Genomic DNA, 16,802 nt, shown 5'->3' with positions numbered 1-16,802 from the left:
CCTGCACCTCCGCACCTTGCTCTTCTCCCTGGGCCCATTGTTCTTACTCTTCCTCATCCAGACATTAGGCTACAGTATTTGTCTTTTTATGTTTCTGTTTCCAAAAACATCACCTCCTCCTTTTACTGTGTAAGTATAATGTAAATGTAAAAAGTAACCCCTGCCACTGAGTCTAAGACAAACTGGAATCAGCTGTGGTTGGCCCAATTTACCCAACATCATCTATGTGCCAGTTATTCAATTGTTTGTTTATTATCAGCTGAGATATATTGTTTTTGAACTGATATCATTGCAGAAGGAGAGGTTACTGAGGGTTGGAATAGTTTTAACTATTGTGGGATGTCATGTGTTAACAGTAACATCTGTAAAATAATAGAAAAACGATCCATCATTTTGTTGTTTGTTAAGAAAATGTAAGCATTGTGGAAATGTGTTCACTGCCTGCATATTGTGCGAAAACGACATGAAATGTGTGAATGGTATGGCCGCAATGTGTTTAGAGTTTTGAAAACGTGACAGCTGTTTGGACAAACGCTATGTCAGTCACTGAAAAAAACTGTAAGCCATTTATTCGTTTGAAATGTAGGCTACATGAGTTAACTAGCTTGTGATATTTTCCGTCTAGCAAGTAGCCTAACGTAGTTGAGCTTTGCGTCAATGATTTTCATTCTGTCAAATTTACCTGCACTCGTAATGGCCGTGGACTAGACTACGGGTAGCCTAAATCTGTTTTGAGCATTTATATGCATGCTCCTCCAGCAGTCGCTTCTTCTTAATTCTGCCTTTTTCAGCCCCCTCTTTCTCTTTCCTCTTCTTGCCTTCCATATTAATCAAGCAAACACCTAATCCGTTCACTATCAAAACGCTACTTTCACGAATAGTGTAGGCTAAGGGGCCATGCCATTAGAGGAGGGGCCGCTCATCTATCCCCCTACATTTCTGTAATAGACTGACCTAGCAAACGTATTTGCCATTCCCAGGAGGCTTTGCTGTTCTATTTTGAATTTATTTGTGACCAAAAGAGTTAAATAACACTTTTTAATAATATGAAGAATTAAATGAAGACACCCAAGGCTACACACAAATGCACTGATCGGAGAGAACTGAGATGAATAGGCCTGTAATTAATATGTAAGGTAACCATGACTAAGGTATATATCGCAACTGAATGGTTTAAATAGTGGTTGGTTTCCATTAGAAAGCAATTAATGATGAGAGATTTCAGATGACGGAAACACTTCAGGAAATATCTTATGATAACAAATGTTCCAGCGGCCGCTCAGGCACGTCTTGGGCCAGTGTAAATGCAACATCAGGCCGGCCGGCCTGGCGGGAAATGTCCCGAATCTCCCGATTACCACTCCGCCCCTGAGCACTTATGTCAGGGATGGGGGGGGGGGGGGGGGTGAAGGCAACAGGAACACAACTTGAGGTAAATCATGCTAGAGATGACATTGATATCCAGACTGACATCATCTTGTGTTTCCAATGGGCCTTTTAAAAGCAGTGACATCTGACTGCAATTCTGCACTGACAGTCCTATGTTCGATTCTTGCGAAACTGAAAAACAGCTCAGACGCCCTTTGCCAGAATGATCCAGCGAAGGCTCAGGGGAAAGGTTAGAGCTGCGTGAGTATATTCATCATCACTAACCCCTTAATGGCGTGCTTAAACATCGTTGCTGAACTTGTGGCCTCGAAGGTGATGCCAAAAAAGTAGAGCTGTGAGAAGGTAGTGCAATATCGCTGGTGCTGTATGGAGCTGCTGAATATAGAGCGCTGTCGACAGCTGAAATTGAAAGCTCATATCTGGGCCGTGATATATAGGATTAATCATAGATCGCACTGAGTCAGCCGGTCTGCAGGGTTCTATTTGCTGGCCACAGTGGCTGAACGTGGTCCGCGAGGGGGGACACAGGAAATGGGATTTTTTTTTTTTTTAAGGTGGTGGGTCAGTGTTTCAATAAGGGCCCACGCTGGAGGATGTTTATTGTTCTGGGACTAATGACCGACCACGTTCACTTGCCAGTTCCGTCCACTGCGCATCGGAGAATTCTTGCTCCATTATCCGACTCATTCCTTTTGTTTTCACTAGTTGGTCTCTTTGCTGCCTCTAGGCCCTTCAAGATGTATCAATCACAAGATAACAAGTTTCTTGCAGCCGCTTAAGAATCAGTTGTAATAACAGTTGGAGAGACTTTCGGATGATTATATTAGGTTGAGCTGAGCGATCCATTGGGTCATCTACATGCCGCTAGGGCCATTAATTTCCATGTGTAATGAACTCCACAATGGCTTTTCTTGGTCCTGATTGTATTGACCTAATTGAACTCTATTGTTTTTCTTTGAGGGCAGAGTTGTTGGCTGAATGAGGTAATATTTGTGTTCAGTGGTGTCTCGAGTGTTGAGATGATTATTTAACTAGCGCAGCAGTCTGCTTTCTTGGTCGTAATTGCTGCCTAAATTGCAGACATAATGTTTTCTTGTGCCTCGGATGTCTCCAGTGGGGCAACTGATTTTTGACACAACTGTATGTTATCACACAAGACTTTTGGAACTGTTACTGTTTTTTCAAAGTCTCTCTTTCTGTCTCCCCCTCCCCTGTCCTCTCCTCTTTCTCTCCCTCCCTCCCCCTCTCTCTCTCTTTCTCTCTCTTTCTCTCTCTCTTCTCTCTCTGTCTCTCTCTTTCTCTCTCTGCAGCACTTGTGGTGAGGTTCCTGACGAAACGCTTCATCTGGGAGTACGATCCTACACTTGGTAAGCCACACCACACACACACACACACAGAGAGAGAGAGAGACACACACACACACACACACACACTCTCTCTCTCTCTCTCACACACACACACACACACACACGCTCACTCACTCACTCTATTAGGTCTCCTCTTCCCTCAGGTGAGACAAAGTGAAGCCCTCCGTGTTCCCTCTGTACACATATACAATATTCCCTCTGTACAAACATGTTGAACCTCATGCCAAAAACGCAAACTCTTGACCATTGTATTGTGTCCACTCTTCTCTCAAAGGGCTACACAGAGGAACATCAATACGTTAACAATCAACATTGACAATAACTTACCACCTGCCATCGTTCTGCATGCAATATTATTCACGCCAGCGCGTTTCCTCGTTGGCGACAGGCCTCCATGTTTCCTCTGCTACAGAGATGAACCTGAGGGCTCCTTTATGGTCTCAGATGGGTGTGAGTGCAGTTTTATGAACGGTGTGGGCCGCAGGTCTAATGAAAATCACTGTTTGTCAAATTGCCTCACACGGTCCGCCAGCTGTCTGTTCGGTGACTGCATCACCGAACAAAACACCGAACAAAAACTCAAGTTCAAACACAGTCCTGGCTCTGTAGATCAGAAACAAACGCAGTGGATCAGAGCAAGTCATAAACCATTCCAGCCAATCAACACATTGCTTCAGGAGCATGGAAAGGAGGGATGGGATTTGATTGGCTCCCGAGGTCAAGTGTAAACAACCTTTTGCCATAATTTTGGACTTTTCTTTTAGAGTTCTTTTCTTTGCCAGAATTGTAGCCTTTGAGAGATGGGCAGAATGCCTGAAGTTCAATGAGTAGAGCCAGCTCATGGCAAATCTAAAGTACCAGCCTGATGTGGTTTTGACTATTAAAGGTGTGTCCAGGGTGGAATGTGAGTCCTAATCCTGTGGGAATTTGCACTGAGACATCTTCAAAGGGCTCCGCAGATCTGGAGATTAAGGGAGTGTAGGAGATTGATAGACTAATCATATTGCATCCGTGAGTTTGAGTAATTTCTTAAACCATTTGGCATGTTTTAGAGCGGCACGCTTTGAATTGTGCTCTTTAATCATATATTAAAATTGTATTTATTGCATGATGATTTACGTCACAGTGCAATGGGATGACTTGCAGCTTAAAATACCATGCAACATTGTGCCACAATTCAAATAAAATGCCAAGTTAATCCACAGAATTTGTACATATTTCTTGCCGATCACGTCAGATCTCTTGCAGATGAACACGAAAGATAGGATAAGAGGGGATGAAGAGATTTAGTAGGCCAATAACCAGAAAAGATTTCCCTTAATAAAACCACCTCCCCGCCCCCCGCCCCCCTTCTCTTTGAAAGGTGATGTTTCTCTTCAAGAATGACTATTTTTTCTTTAACTTTGTGTCAAAGGATGAATCTTCCGCTACAATAATCCTCCCTACAGACGGCCAGAGCATGGATGCGTGACAGTTTACGGATTCTCTCACAGGCGGGAGGCCGGAGACGTGCTCCGTGTAACCAGGGCCTCGCCGACACCGGCGGGAATATTGAGTTACGGCACCGGACGGACTCATCTCCGCCGCTCCGCCGCTTGGTGTTGTGTGGGTCTGGAAGCAATTTAATCGTGTTTTTTTCGGAGGATGCGGTATAAATACATACCGTCGTCACGTGACTCCCCACCGAGCGCTAGCTAGTGCTGAGGTGATTTAATAACTTGGCCGCCAGGGTAGCCTGTGGAGGACGAGGGCAGAAAGTGCCCAGGCCTCTGTCTGAGCGACTAAATTAGATCGAGAATAAGAGGAGTGTGGGGCGGGAATGCAGACTTATATTGAGCGATGGCATGATTAAAGCAAATTCGCCTTCATGACCGAAGCTCACGGACTGGTGTGAGGGTCAAACTGCTTGTTATGGCAGCTACCAGACTTGTTGCAGACTTGTTGTTGCCCCCCCCTCCCACACACACACACACACACACACACACACACACACAATATCTACTTCAGACATTGAGGTTATGAGATAAACTGGTAGCATATACATAGTCGGTAGCCTTGTGTAAAAACGGAAAAACTCCTTAAACTCCTGTAACTACTGAATAAGACACTAAAATGCTTCGCTGTTATGTGTATTACACATAGCTGTTTTCATGAATAGTTGTATTATTACCTACCTACTGCATAATGAACTGATGATCTAGTGCGTAATAGCTGTACTCCATGTCTACATGACTTCTTGTGCGCTTGTTCACATTTGGGGGGACTGCTCCCCCTACTAGAGTCCAACTAAACTCAAATCTAACCACAACCCTATTGTGCCTATTGTGTATTCCTGAGTGTAGACACAGAGTCTGAAGAAGATCTATTCATATGTCAACAAGTGTTAAACTAGACTACAAAGAGTGTTCTAGCGGTACATACTTTACAGTCTAGAGTCTGTGAATGTGGCCTCAAAGCTGTATTTCCTCTCTTTTGAAACCATTAGCAGTTCCGGCTTTGACACAAAACAAACTGGAGATGGTGGCATGACCTTCGGCTGTCATTAATGGTCAATGTCAACCTCTGGTTTTATGGGAGGAAGGGTGCATTGTCACATTCATCACCCCCCGCCCCATCCCCAAGGCACACAAGACTCCAATTTGCATATTGTCTTATCTCCATAGTAACCAGGTTTGGAATCTGTAAAAACGGCCCACAGCCTCACCGATGTGTTGACTTATTATGGTCTGCCTATTAGGGCTCACATTCTACAGCTGCTCGCCGAGCCACAGGCTGCTAAGAGAGAAGAGGGAGAAGAATATATGGAATAGAATAGAATATATAATTTTTGGATCCCGTGAGGGAAATGCGTTTCTCTGCATTTAACCCAATTTAACCGAATTAGTGAACACACACAGCACACACACAGTGAGGTGAATCACACACTAACCCAGAGCAGTGAGCTGCCTGCCCAACCAGCGGCGCTCGGGGAGCAGTGAGGGGTTAGGTGCCTTGCTCAAGGGCACTTTAGCCGTGGTGGACTGGTCGGGGATCGAACCGGCAACCCTCCGGTTACAAGCCCGAAGCCCTAAACAGTACACCACGGCTGCCCCAAATATGGCATATATATATGCCACTCAATGCGGCTCATTAAAAACAAAAAGCTGGATGCTGGATTGCGAACAGAATGCATTCTGACCCAGATGCAAAAGGGCTACTTCAGTCCTTGTAATTCTGTCCCGCTAACGACAACCCAGCGGCTCATTTCAATTCAGTTTCCAGTCTAATTGAAGACTCGAGAGGGCCTCTCTCAAGACATCTGTTACAGTATATAGAAACAAATGATTAGGATTGGAATTGATGATTTTGAAGGGGGAAACCATTTTCAAGAAGTAGGCTTTAGAATACAGGCAAAGAGGGTAGTTTGTGATCAGATGAGAAAGGGGAGGGTGAGGGGGTGGGGGGGTGGAGTGCCAATGGATGCTTGGAATGGAAGGTGACGAGTGAACTTTCTTTGGGGTCTGACAGGTCAGGTATGTAATAACAAAAATTGCATGAGAGTCTCGGAGAATGCAGCCCGTGAAATATGGGCTGCCCAGAAAATTACAGGTCTTCAGACAGCAAATACCAGAAATGTGGAGGTATGCACTGTACTCTGGTCCATTAAATCACTCTTTTTCTCAGCAAGCACTTTTTTTTTTTTTTTTTTTTTTTTAAATGTCAAATCTTTGCACGTACCATTTCAGAAGACGCAGTGGTCAGGAGAGGATGGAGAGAATGTTTAAGTTGTATACGGCAGATGCACAGATACATTTCTATAGGGTGCAACCAGGCATATTTTATGTGTCAATGCTGACAGTTGTCTCTGCGGTTTGAGAAGGCCAGTCTTTCACCAGACAGCCATCAATGCCAGCATGCAGAGAGCGGGTGGTGTTGAGATGTGCATAGAACACCAGGCAGTTTCCAGCAAGAAGGAGGTCCTTTATAAAAGTAACGGCAGCTCAGGGACCTTCGTCGTGCCAAGGTTGGCTGGCGTTAATGAGAAGCTATGACAGGAGTTACAGGAATGCCGCAGAATCCTTACACAAATTGACTAATTCAATGAGCACGGCAAAAATAGGCTGTTTTTTCACCATCTGGCATCTATGAAAGGAAACTATGCCAGTGTCATATTGTGAATCCCCCTGCCCCACACACACACACACACACACCCCTGTGACATACACATACCAACATTCTCATTCATTTTACTAGGTGTTTACACAGATGTGTGTTTATGGCCGGGCGTTTGCAGTAAATAGCAGAGCCGTGAGGCAGAGTATAGGAAGAAGCTGGGCCACACAGGGTCACGGTGATCATTCACACCTGATCTTTTTCACACCTGCACTCTGAGGTGGTCAGCAGAGCCCTCTCACCTTATCCTCCTCTGAGCTGACCCCCCCCCTCAGGGGCCTGAATCCTCAGTTGCTTTCCCCCAAACTAGAGGCTCACTCACCTGAAGGAGGAGAAGCTAATTCACAAGTTGAAGGTCCAGGTGGGCCTTCACACCTTAGGCACACAAACATTTAGGCTTTCCCCATTAATTCTCTGCTAATGGGCAGCCGCCTACTGGTTAGGGCTTCGGGCTTGAAACCGGATGGAGGGTTGCCGGTTCGATCCCCGACCAGTCCACCACGGCTGAAGTGCCCTTGAGCAAGGCACCTAACCCCTCACTGCTCCCCGAGCGCCGCTGGTTGGGCAGGCAGCTCACTGCTCTGGGTTAGTGTGTGATTCACCTCACTGTGTGTGTGCTGTGTGTGTTCACTAATTCGGTTAAATTGGGTCAAATGCAGCGAAACGAATTTCCCTCACGGGATCAAAAAAGTATATATTCTATTCTATTCTTTCTATTCTAATGGGGCTGTTCCTCTGCTTCCTTTTCCCCAGAGTCAACCTACCGCCACCAGGCAAATATCGACGATGAGGTCGTCTCCATGGAGATTCTGGACACGGCAGGACAGGTAAACGAAAAGAAAAAAAAAGTTGAAATTCTTTTTAGAGTATAGTCTCTGTATTAATTACAATGACTGTGTTCTAAAAAAATCTATACCTCTTCCCGCGGTTTTCCATCTGTTTTGTTTTTCTCTCAGCAACGTCTCTCAACGTGGGCCGAGGTTATTCAAATACATTCCCTCACCAAGCATACAATATGTATGAGCACTATTTGTATATTTAGGCATCAAATGAAACCCCTCTCGATGACTGGGAGTTGAGATACAAGTTCGGATCAGTCATTACCTCAGACCTAATGGTAAACATTAAGACCTGCTTGAATACCACAGCGAAGGATCAGCTAAGGGCAAATCCACTAAAGCGTGGAGAACCACAACAAACTCCTTTTGCAGTGCCTCCTTTTCCGAGGGCGTGTTGTCTGCGTTATTTTTTTTATTGGGCTGCTAGTCTTTGTGACACCTCCAGCCAAGTCATCCCCCTTTCATTACGGCGAGGGCTATTTCAGACGCGCTGCTTTGGTGAGGAATCGAGTGTTTCCAGACATGTCTGTCAAAACATAAGGCTCTCGGGTTTCCATGAAGTGTTGAGAGAGAGAGAAAGAGAGGTGAGGTGGAGAGTATAAGGGGAGGTGAGAGGGGATACTGTGCTGAGACCCAGAGAGAGAGAGAGTCAATGCCTTTGACGCCGAAGCGGCTTTTACGGGCCAATAAATACCAAGTTCAAACACTCTGCTTATCTGCGAGCCGTAAAAATGTCTGTCTTCTCCAGTCATCAGTCAGCCTCAGCTCGGTTATTTTTACTCCCAGCGCCTTCTTGACGGCCAGCGACAGTGAGGTCAAAGCTTGCCTGGCTGGCTTCATTGTTCAGGCCTGAGGCCTTTGGGTCTCAGGAGAGTAAGACTGCAACTGAATAAGCTTGCAGATGCTCTCAGAGCAATTTAGTTGAGCTCCAAGAAACTCCAATGGACCCGACAAAAGAAGGGGGCTTATCCATTGCTTGACTGCCTGGTCCAGTACGTTTAGGACTTGTGAATAGTCTCTGAATTAGGCCTCCTTTTGTTTCTCCTCTCTGTGAACCGATGAAATGTTATATGGATCTGGGAGAAGTTCAGCTGGGTTTAGAAATTGCTAAATTGATTTTCAGTTGAGGGAGCAGCTTCATGTTTTCCCTGGAGGAAGTGAGGATTTCTTGGCTTTGTTGTGATTAATCCCAGTAAACTAGTATAAGACAAAGTACAAGAAAATATTTTGGTTTTGACCAGATTTTGATTTCTGGCACTGCTGCAACCGACTGTATTTGAACTTTCGGACTTTGTTGTTGCAATTTTTAATTGTTCTAGTTTTTTCTTCAGGAGTTTTAATTGTTCTAACGGTTCTTTAGGAGGACATGTTGCAGAAGGAGGGCCACATGCGTTGGGGCGATGGCTTCGTCATCGTCTACGACATCACGGACCGCGGCAGCTTCGAGGAGGTGGCGCCGCTGCGCGGTCTCCTGGAGGAGGTGAAGAAGCCCAAGAACGTTCCGCTGGTGCTGGTGGGCAACAAGGCCGACCTGGAGCACGCGCGGCAGGTGGGCACGGAGGAGGGCGAGCGCCTGGCCGCCGAGATGGCGTGCGCCTTCTACGAGTGCTCGGCGTGCGCCGACGAGGGCGGCTGCGTGGCCGAGGCCTTCCACGAGCTGTGCCGCGAGGTGCGGCGGCGGCGCGCCGTCCAGGGCAAGGCCCGCCGTCGCAGCTCCACCACCCACGTCAAGCAGGCCATCAACAAGATGCTCACCAAGATCAGCAGCTAGAGGCCAGCAAACGCCACGCCACGCCACGCAGGCCAGCCAAAGGCAGCAGATGAACCAGGCATGACATGACAAAAAAAAAGACCATATGCCACTATAACAATAGTATGTGAAAAAGAATGACTGAATTTGATTGATTGAATGGACGCTGTTTTTTTTTAATAGATTATGTTTATAGTTCTCTTACCTGGGCTGGGTAGCCTTTTGCTGGAGAGCAGCAGTCTGCCCTCATGAGTTTGTAATCTCATCACAGAACACCATGCAGGTACAGTGCACTTAAACTGGCTGCATAGATTGCAGTGGAACACATATTTCGTTTTTCTTATGCCAATATCACATGGTTCCGGAAGACTACTAGAATATTCTATTCAAGTTTTTGAGTCTGTAATGACCGAACAGCTTTGAGGAGCCTGGGGAGCTCCTTAAGGCTGGAAGGCCTTCAAACACACAAGTTTGTTAGAGTGAAGGAGCAGACTTTTCATGCTGTTAAGCTCTCCATAATCCAATTCTCATGGTCTGTTCTCGAGTGAATGTGATACAAAAGACTTAAACGCTTGCTAGCCGTTGCTTCATCAGAGTTTTGGGGAAATGTTTTGATATGGTCTGGGCCCCTTGTTTGTGTACTTTCAGTCAGTGTGGAGCACCTCTGAGGGATTCATTGAAACATCAACATTGGTTATCGTAGCTGAAGATCACTATGCAGCCGGCATGTCTCATTCCATTTTTTTTCCAAACCCATTGAACATAGCTGACCTCTTGAGAAATCTCTTGAGCTCTGAGGTTGGTTGTCAAATAAACCATCACACTGCCCACACAACCGTGGCCTGCCCCATAGCTTTAACAACAAACAATCAACATTTTGGACCCCCTCTCCCTCCCTCCCCTCAGATGCACATGTTCATAGGACGTGCACTAAAGCCTACTAGAGCCCTTCTGTTGCTCTACTGCCTAGTTGGCCAGCGATATTATCTATTCCGAGGGTTCCAAGGAAGCGGACCAAAAAAAAGGAAAGAAGCAGAAAGCCTCAGGAGATCAGACACATTGTGGTCTCCCTAGCTCGTAATTTTTGCATTCTGTTATCTCATCGCTCTTGTTACTTTCAGAGGGAGACTCTTCTTCCTGGGCTTTCACATTTCCACAAGCCATCCTTTCACATTCCACAGCAACATCCTGTGTGGATGGGTCTTCATAATTGTAATGTATTATGTATAATACTGCCTTAACATCTGATGGTGAATGGTTTGTTTTTGTTTTGTTTTTTCTTTCGTCCGGATATATTTCTTATGACTCCGTGCAATAAGGGCAGAGTCAGAGGTTCGTAGACGTGCCTGTATTTAATGCAATCGCTGTTTCATCTCTGAGTCATACTGCGTTATGTCCTCTAAATCTAAGATGGAGATTTGAGAAAGGGAGACACTTGGACTTTTTTTTCCTGCTGTGCAATTGTAATGAGAGATCGTATAAATATATGTATAAATGTTATTATTAAAAGAGGAAAACTGAAATCGCTAGTCTCGTCATTGCCTCTCACAAATTAAACACGAATGAGAGCAGTAATAGTATCAGACTGACTCATCATAACCAAATCTGCAAAATGCCCTTCATTCAGTGAGACAGAGGATTGTAGGCAGCAAAATCTGTTATTCTTTGTTGCACCTTGAGTTCTCCTACTGTGCAGCATCCCCAGCTCAGAGAACCTCCATACAAGTCTTAAGAGCGGATCTAAAGCCCTCAAATAACAAGTCAGTTTCTTAGGCCAAAGAGATCTTTGCCCACTCTATGTAGACACAGATTAAATATGTTTTAAAAAATGTGTGTTGCCATTGGTTTGGTATGGTGGTCTACGTATATGCATATTCCTAATGTACATTTAAAGCTCATTACAGTCTTAATCCGTTTACTGACACCTCCACCGGCTTGTTGAACACAATGTTCAAGTGTTATGCCTAAAAAAGGTGTCAGGAAGAGAACTTCATCTAGCTATTCCCTTGACCAGACCATTATAATTTATAAGATGTAATTTGAGAAAATATCTAAACCCTTTGAGACCAGCACCGTCAAGATTTTTTATTCATCTTCTTAGCCAGCTTGAGAAATACAGATCCCTTGTAATCCCTGCAAAATAAATATTTTATTAATGCTAAGGTCATTGCACCCAGTGATGGGCACTAAGCTATTTCAACTATTGCCATGGCAACATGCACCCACAGATTCATACATCTACAAGGACTCTGAAGCCGCAAGGACTCCTGGACAAGTAATGCCACACTGATGTCATTTCCTGTTGAGGCACCAAATGCCTTTCCCAGACAAATCTCTCTAACCTTGATGGTCTCATCTCATCACACACACACACACACACACACACACACACACACACACACACACACACACACACACACACACACACACACACACTCTCTCTCTCTCTCTCTCTCTCTCTCTCTCTCTCTCTCTCTCGCGCGCTCTCTCACACACGCGCACACACGCGCACACACACACACACACACACACACACACACACACACACACACACACACACACACACACATTTATTCAGCACCTCAGTTGACATGAAAAGTGTAAACAGAAACACACAAAACTGACAGCCTCTGCTGACTCACACATTATGCATAAATCCACACAATCAAAAGCGAGGCCTCGGGCTGATGATCCCCCGTCCTCAGGCAGCCTTTAGCAGGCTGTGAAGGGTGACTGCATTGGACACAGATGCCGCGGCGCAGTGTGCAGCTAACCTGGGCTGATAAGATAGTCGGCAGGACGGGCAGTGAGCAGCAGGTGCTTTGCCCGTGACGCACCACAAAGCTCCAGCTGCTGAATGCTCTTCTCATTACCCTGAGCAATATAATCATTTCACATCATTCTCACTTCACACTCGCCTCAAATCCATGCCGCCTGATCGCTGTCACGTCAGACGTGGTCTTTTTATTTTTAGATCTCTCCATTATTCTCCCCTCTTTTGTATCCCGGTCTCTTGGCGCGACATGCATTTTCAAATAAGGTTTTTTGCCCCTGCGGTGGATGACTTGAAAATGTCACATTTGCATGAAAAATCAATCAAAGTGAAGGGCACGTTTCAGAAGCGAAGGAGTCAAGGAAGGAAATATAGGCAAAGTAGCCTTGTGTCGCTAAAGTGTGTTTCCACTTTGGAGCCATTTCGTTTTTTTCCTTCTCCCTGGCCTGGCAGCAGGACCTCTTGGCCAGCTAAGCCTGTGGAGAGCTGCTAAAGATTTTTGAGCTCTGCACCTCCTCTCGGGTGCCTGTGTTTTCTCCCGGCAGCAACGGCCAAAGCCGCCTGGAACGGAGAGAGAAAGAGAGCGTGGTGGGGGGATTGAAGTGACCTGCTGAAGCTCAGAGCTCGTGTTGTGAATGAAGTCCACGGTCAGAGCTGCGTCGGTGGGTTGCTAGGGGGCATGGCGAGTGGCGTTGGCAGCGCAGAGATTTTAGGCACTGGCGACAGGGCGTCACCAAAAGACTCCGGGCGGATAATTGCTAGTAGTGCATCTCCGAATATAACCGGTGAAGGGTTACCACAACATCCAGCGTCCCCTCCCTCTGCGTCTGCGCTCTCACAAACAGTAGTGCACAGCTGGGAAAAATCAACTCCCAAGCGAATCATGGCGTTAAATATAAATGTATAGGCACTATATATGGGCCTCGTCTCGCTGACGTGAATGAGCATTAAAAGGCCCTTTCTTTTGATGGCTTTAGCTGATGCTGTCGGGGTGATGTGTGTTTTATTTCTGTGCACTGTGTGAGAAATGGTCCCTTTGCTCAGTCAGCGAGCCACAGTAATCCTGAAGGATATTGGACCGCTGGTTGAGAACATGGAGTTCTTGACCTTTATATTAGATTTGGGAGATGAATGAGTTTTTGTTGGAAAAACATGCACACATTCCAGAGCTTCTGTCAGGTACTATTGCTAGGTTGGTAATAGAGAGACAGTCACTGGCCCAAAGGCTGGGAGGGAGTGGGAGGCTGTACTCTCAGCCTATAGTGCTTACAGTCCGGTAAGACTGGGGGATTTTTTCATAAGAACTTAAAATGGCCCAGGTTCCTCTGATATTACAGACTTGTGTTTGGTTTGGAAGACTAGAGGGGACTGGCGGGCTTGACTCGCCTTCACAAGTTTGAACCGTAGCTCTAGACGGGGCCAAGCTAAAAATCTCAACCACCACAAATTAAATCTCAGAGATATTCACTACCTGGCATCCCACTGGCATTCACCTCACCAGCCTTATGCAATGTTCAGCTCCTGCTCCTGCTCCTCTCAGTGCTCCCTCAGCCATACGGATATATACTTATGTTTTAAGCAAAGAATAACGATTTTCGGGAATGCGATCCTTTATGCATCATTTATGTGTTTATGGATTTTGTATGTGTCCATGAATTACATATACTGTATCAACACCTCCTGCACATACAGCGTATCAACATCACATCTCCAAACATCACAGTATCCACTCTTCAAAGGAGGAGCCATGCAGCGAGGGGTGTCTACCCCAAATCCACATGCAAGTCGTAACTGGTGCACAGTGGCCTTGGGAACCCCTGCAGCGTTCTGCATTTCATCCATACTAATGCACTGCCGCCCGAGACGCAGGTAGCCCCCCCCTGCTGCCCCCCCCCCCCCCCCCCCCCCCCCGGGCACTGAATCACCAGGGGAACATCTTCCCCTCCGTCACCCCTGGAGCTCCCCGCTGCGTGTTCTCCCTGTCTCAGGTCCCGCGTCCTTGTTTCCCACATTTTGTTCATTTGTTATTGTTGTTGATTTTGTATTGCTTATTTGTTTGGCGGTGGTTCACTTGTGCTCCAGCTGCGAGGCTCAGTACGCCGAAGTGATGGGAAAGGTCACACGACCTTTGACCCCCGAGGGACAAGGGGAGCCACATCCTGGAACCAAGGGGAGGACTGATGGAGTGGTGGTGGGGGAGGGGGGAGGGGGGGGGGGGGGGGGATGACCAGTGGTGGCTAATGTTGACGGATGTTCTGCTCACGCAGTTCATTATCATGAAGGAGGGCCTACCATTTTCCTTGGCTCTGACCCACTGCAAACACTTTTTTATCGTGAAATGTGATAAAGTGTAGCTGGAGGGAAACAGTTACCGCAACTTCATGTCCCTAATATAATTTCTCAGTGCTTCGCCCTAAAGGATTCTCTCTCTCTCTCTCTTTTATGTGCTCTCGTCGTCTCCCCTCCATTTTCCCGTGTCTCTAACTACTATCACCACCCTGTGAGGCAGTCAAGCGTCTTACGACGAACACTGACATTTGGTATTTGACACATTGACAATTTTTTCCCCCTGTCGCACACTCTCAGGCACCCACCCTTCTCAACAGAGAGAGCGTTACTCTTGTCAGTGGGCTTGGGATTCAGCCAGCGTTATTCCCTCCCACCGAAACAGCCTCCGTGTTACACCAGCACAGCAGGTGTGCTGTGCGTCACAAGCCAGGAATATAAGTTTGAGCAGGCCGGTATTTCTTTGGCTCACGGTGAAGAGGGTGGAATATTGATGTATGCACGCTGGCTCATTTTAACATGCACAAACATGATGTGCAAGCACACTGCATATGCACTGAGCTGTAAAACCCTGTGATTTTGACTGTAGGTGCAACACCCTGGAGAATCGTCTGTTCTGTGTTATGCTAATTTCATTGTGCAGTGTGAAACAATTGCATTTCATTTTATCTCTTGTGCACAGAGCAGGTCTGAAGATACTTGAAATGTCCTGCCTATATGGGGCACGGATACTACTATACATGAGACAAACACAAAATATTCCACCATTGGTGTTTTGAGCATCGCGGGGTCATCATAAACGACAAATGCATCGGCAGGAAAAGAGGAATTATCTCAGGCGATAACCTAGAGAGACTTTCTGAAACTGAAGGAAAGCATGAAGTGGCCTCAGTATTAATAGTGCAAACAGAAAGGCCATACATCCTGTTTAGTGGAGCAACCATGGGGATAATGATGCTGGAACCATTCAGCATCATGTTTGGGTAAGCAAATGGAAGGAATGGCGCCTCCGGGGCCTCTGGTGCGCTGGACATCTTTAGCGGGCCAGGTCTGTGGTGGACATTCAGTCCCTGTACTGACTCAAATGTGACTGCCAAGCTACAATGCTACTGTATCTCTTTTTTGTATTTTTGTATTTCTTTTTTTTGTAAAGTATTTTTTGGGGATTTTTGTCTTAGATAGGACCGTGAAGCTTGACAGGAAGTGCGCGGGAGAGAGGGGTGGGTTTGGGAAATGACCACAGGTTGGATTCGAACCTAGGTCCCCATGGGCACTTCGACCTGAACATGGTATGGAGGCTTTAGCCAGTGGAGCCAGCAGCGCACGCAGGCACGCACCGCGCACGCACACAGACACGCACGCACTCACGCAGACATGCACGCATGCACGCACGCACGCACGCACGCATGCACATTCATTCAAATCAAACAAGCATATTCATGAGCCAGTGACATTAGAACTTTCTATTACAGAAATAGGCAAACAAATACAAAGGATAAGATCAATGTCCAAAGGAGGAAATTGACAAGGGGGTTCAACCTAGGGGTTCAACAGAAGCCAATCGTGGTCTTACAATAGCAGGTGGTCATTTCCGTTCATTCAATAAAAGCCCTTTTACACCACTTTCCTCTTGACTGAAATACGTTTTTGATTCAAATGCTTTCAGTGTGGGGAGAAGAGTGTGAAACTCAAGGCTGAATTCACTGCATTGTCAGTACCGCTCCTAAACTGTATTCTTTTCATATTCTATTTCACATGAACTATGCAGGAAGATAACGTATTCATCAAGGCTGTCCCTTGAAACTTGAAGGGAGTAAGTATATGTTTGTCTAATGTTCTGCGGCACCTGAGTGTCTGCTATCACACACATTACAATTATGGACGAGAACTGTGTAGCTCCTACACACAGATATTTAATGGATAAAACCTGCCAGAGGAATGACTTTGCTGTTTGTGGAACCAGGTCAGATATTGCCTGTGTGGCCCTCACAGTTAGTGTACTATTCATCAGTGTCATCAAACAACACACTGTCTCTCTCTCTCTCTCTCTCACACACACACACACACACACACACACACACACACACACACACACACACACACACACACACACACACACACACTAACACACACACACTTCCATCCACCTACTTCATCTCCCTTTACGCTATCTCCTCTTTGGCTCTGTGTTCAGCAAGGCATTGCAGTTGCCATGGAGACCAAGGCCTTTTCCTTCTTGTTTTCCA

At 46.2% G+C, this 16,802-nt stretch overlaps 1 protein-coding gene across 2 annotated transcripts in view; it reads left to right on the top strand.

Annotated features, from left to right (window-relative positions):
• rerg (RAS-like, estrogen-regulated, growth inhibitor) overlaps window positions 1-11,020 on the top strand; it is a 39,050-nt gene extending 28,030 nt beyond the window's left edge. For both annotated transcript variants that reach the window (XM_062518638.1, XM_062518637.1), the window contains exons 3-5: window positions 2,700-2,756; window positions 7,662-7,735; window positions 9,108-11,020. In XM_062518638.1, coding sequence (XP_062374622.1) covers window positions 2,700-2,756; window positions 7,662-7,735; window positions 9,108-9,518 — 542 coding nt within the window. In that variant the 3' untranslated portion in view covers window positions 9,519-11,020. The remainder of the gene's footprint in view (window positions 1-2,699; window positions 2,757-7,661; window positions 7,736-9,107) is intronic.
• Window positions 11,021-16,802: the final 5,782 nt, after the last annotated feature.

The sequence above is a fragment of the Sardina pilchardus genome, chromosome 17 (genome assembly GCF_963854185.1).
Source record: "Sardina pilchardus chromosome 17, fSarPil1.1, whole genome shotgun sequence".
Lineage (NCBI taxonomy): Eukaryota > Metazoa > Chordata > Actinopteri > Clupeiformes > Clupeidae > Sardina > Sardina pilchardus.
This window is presented reverse-complemented; position numbering and strand designations above follow the sequence as displayed.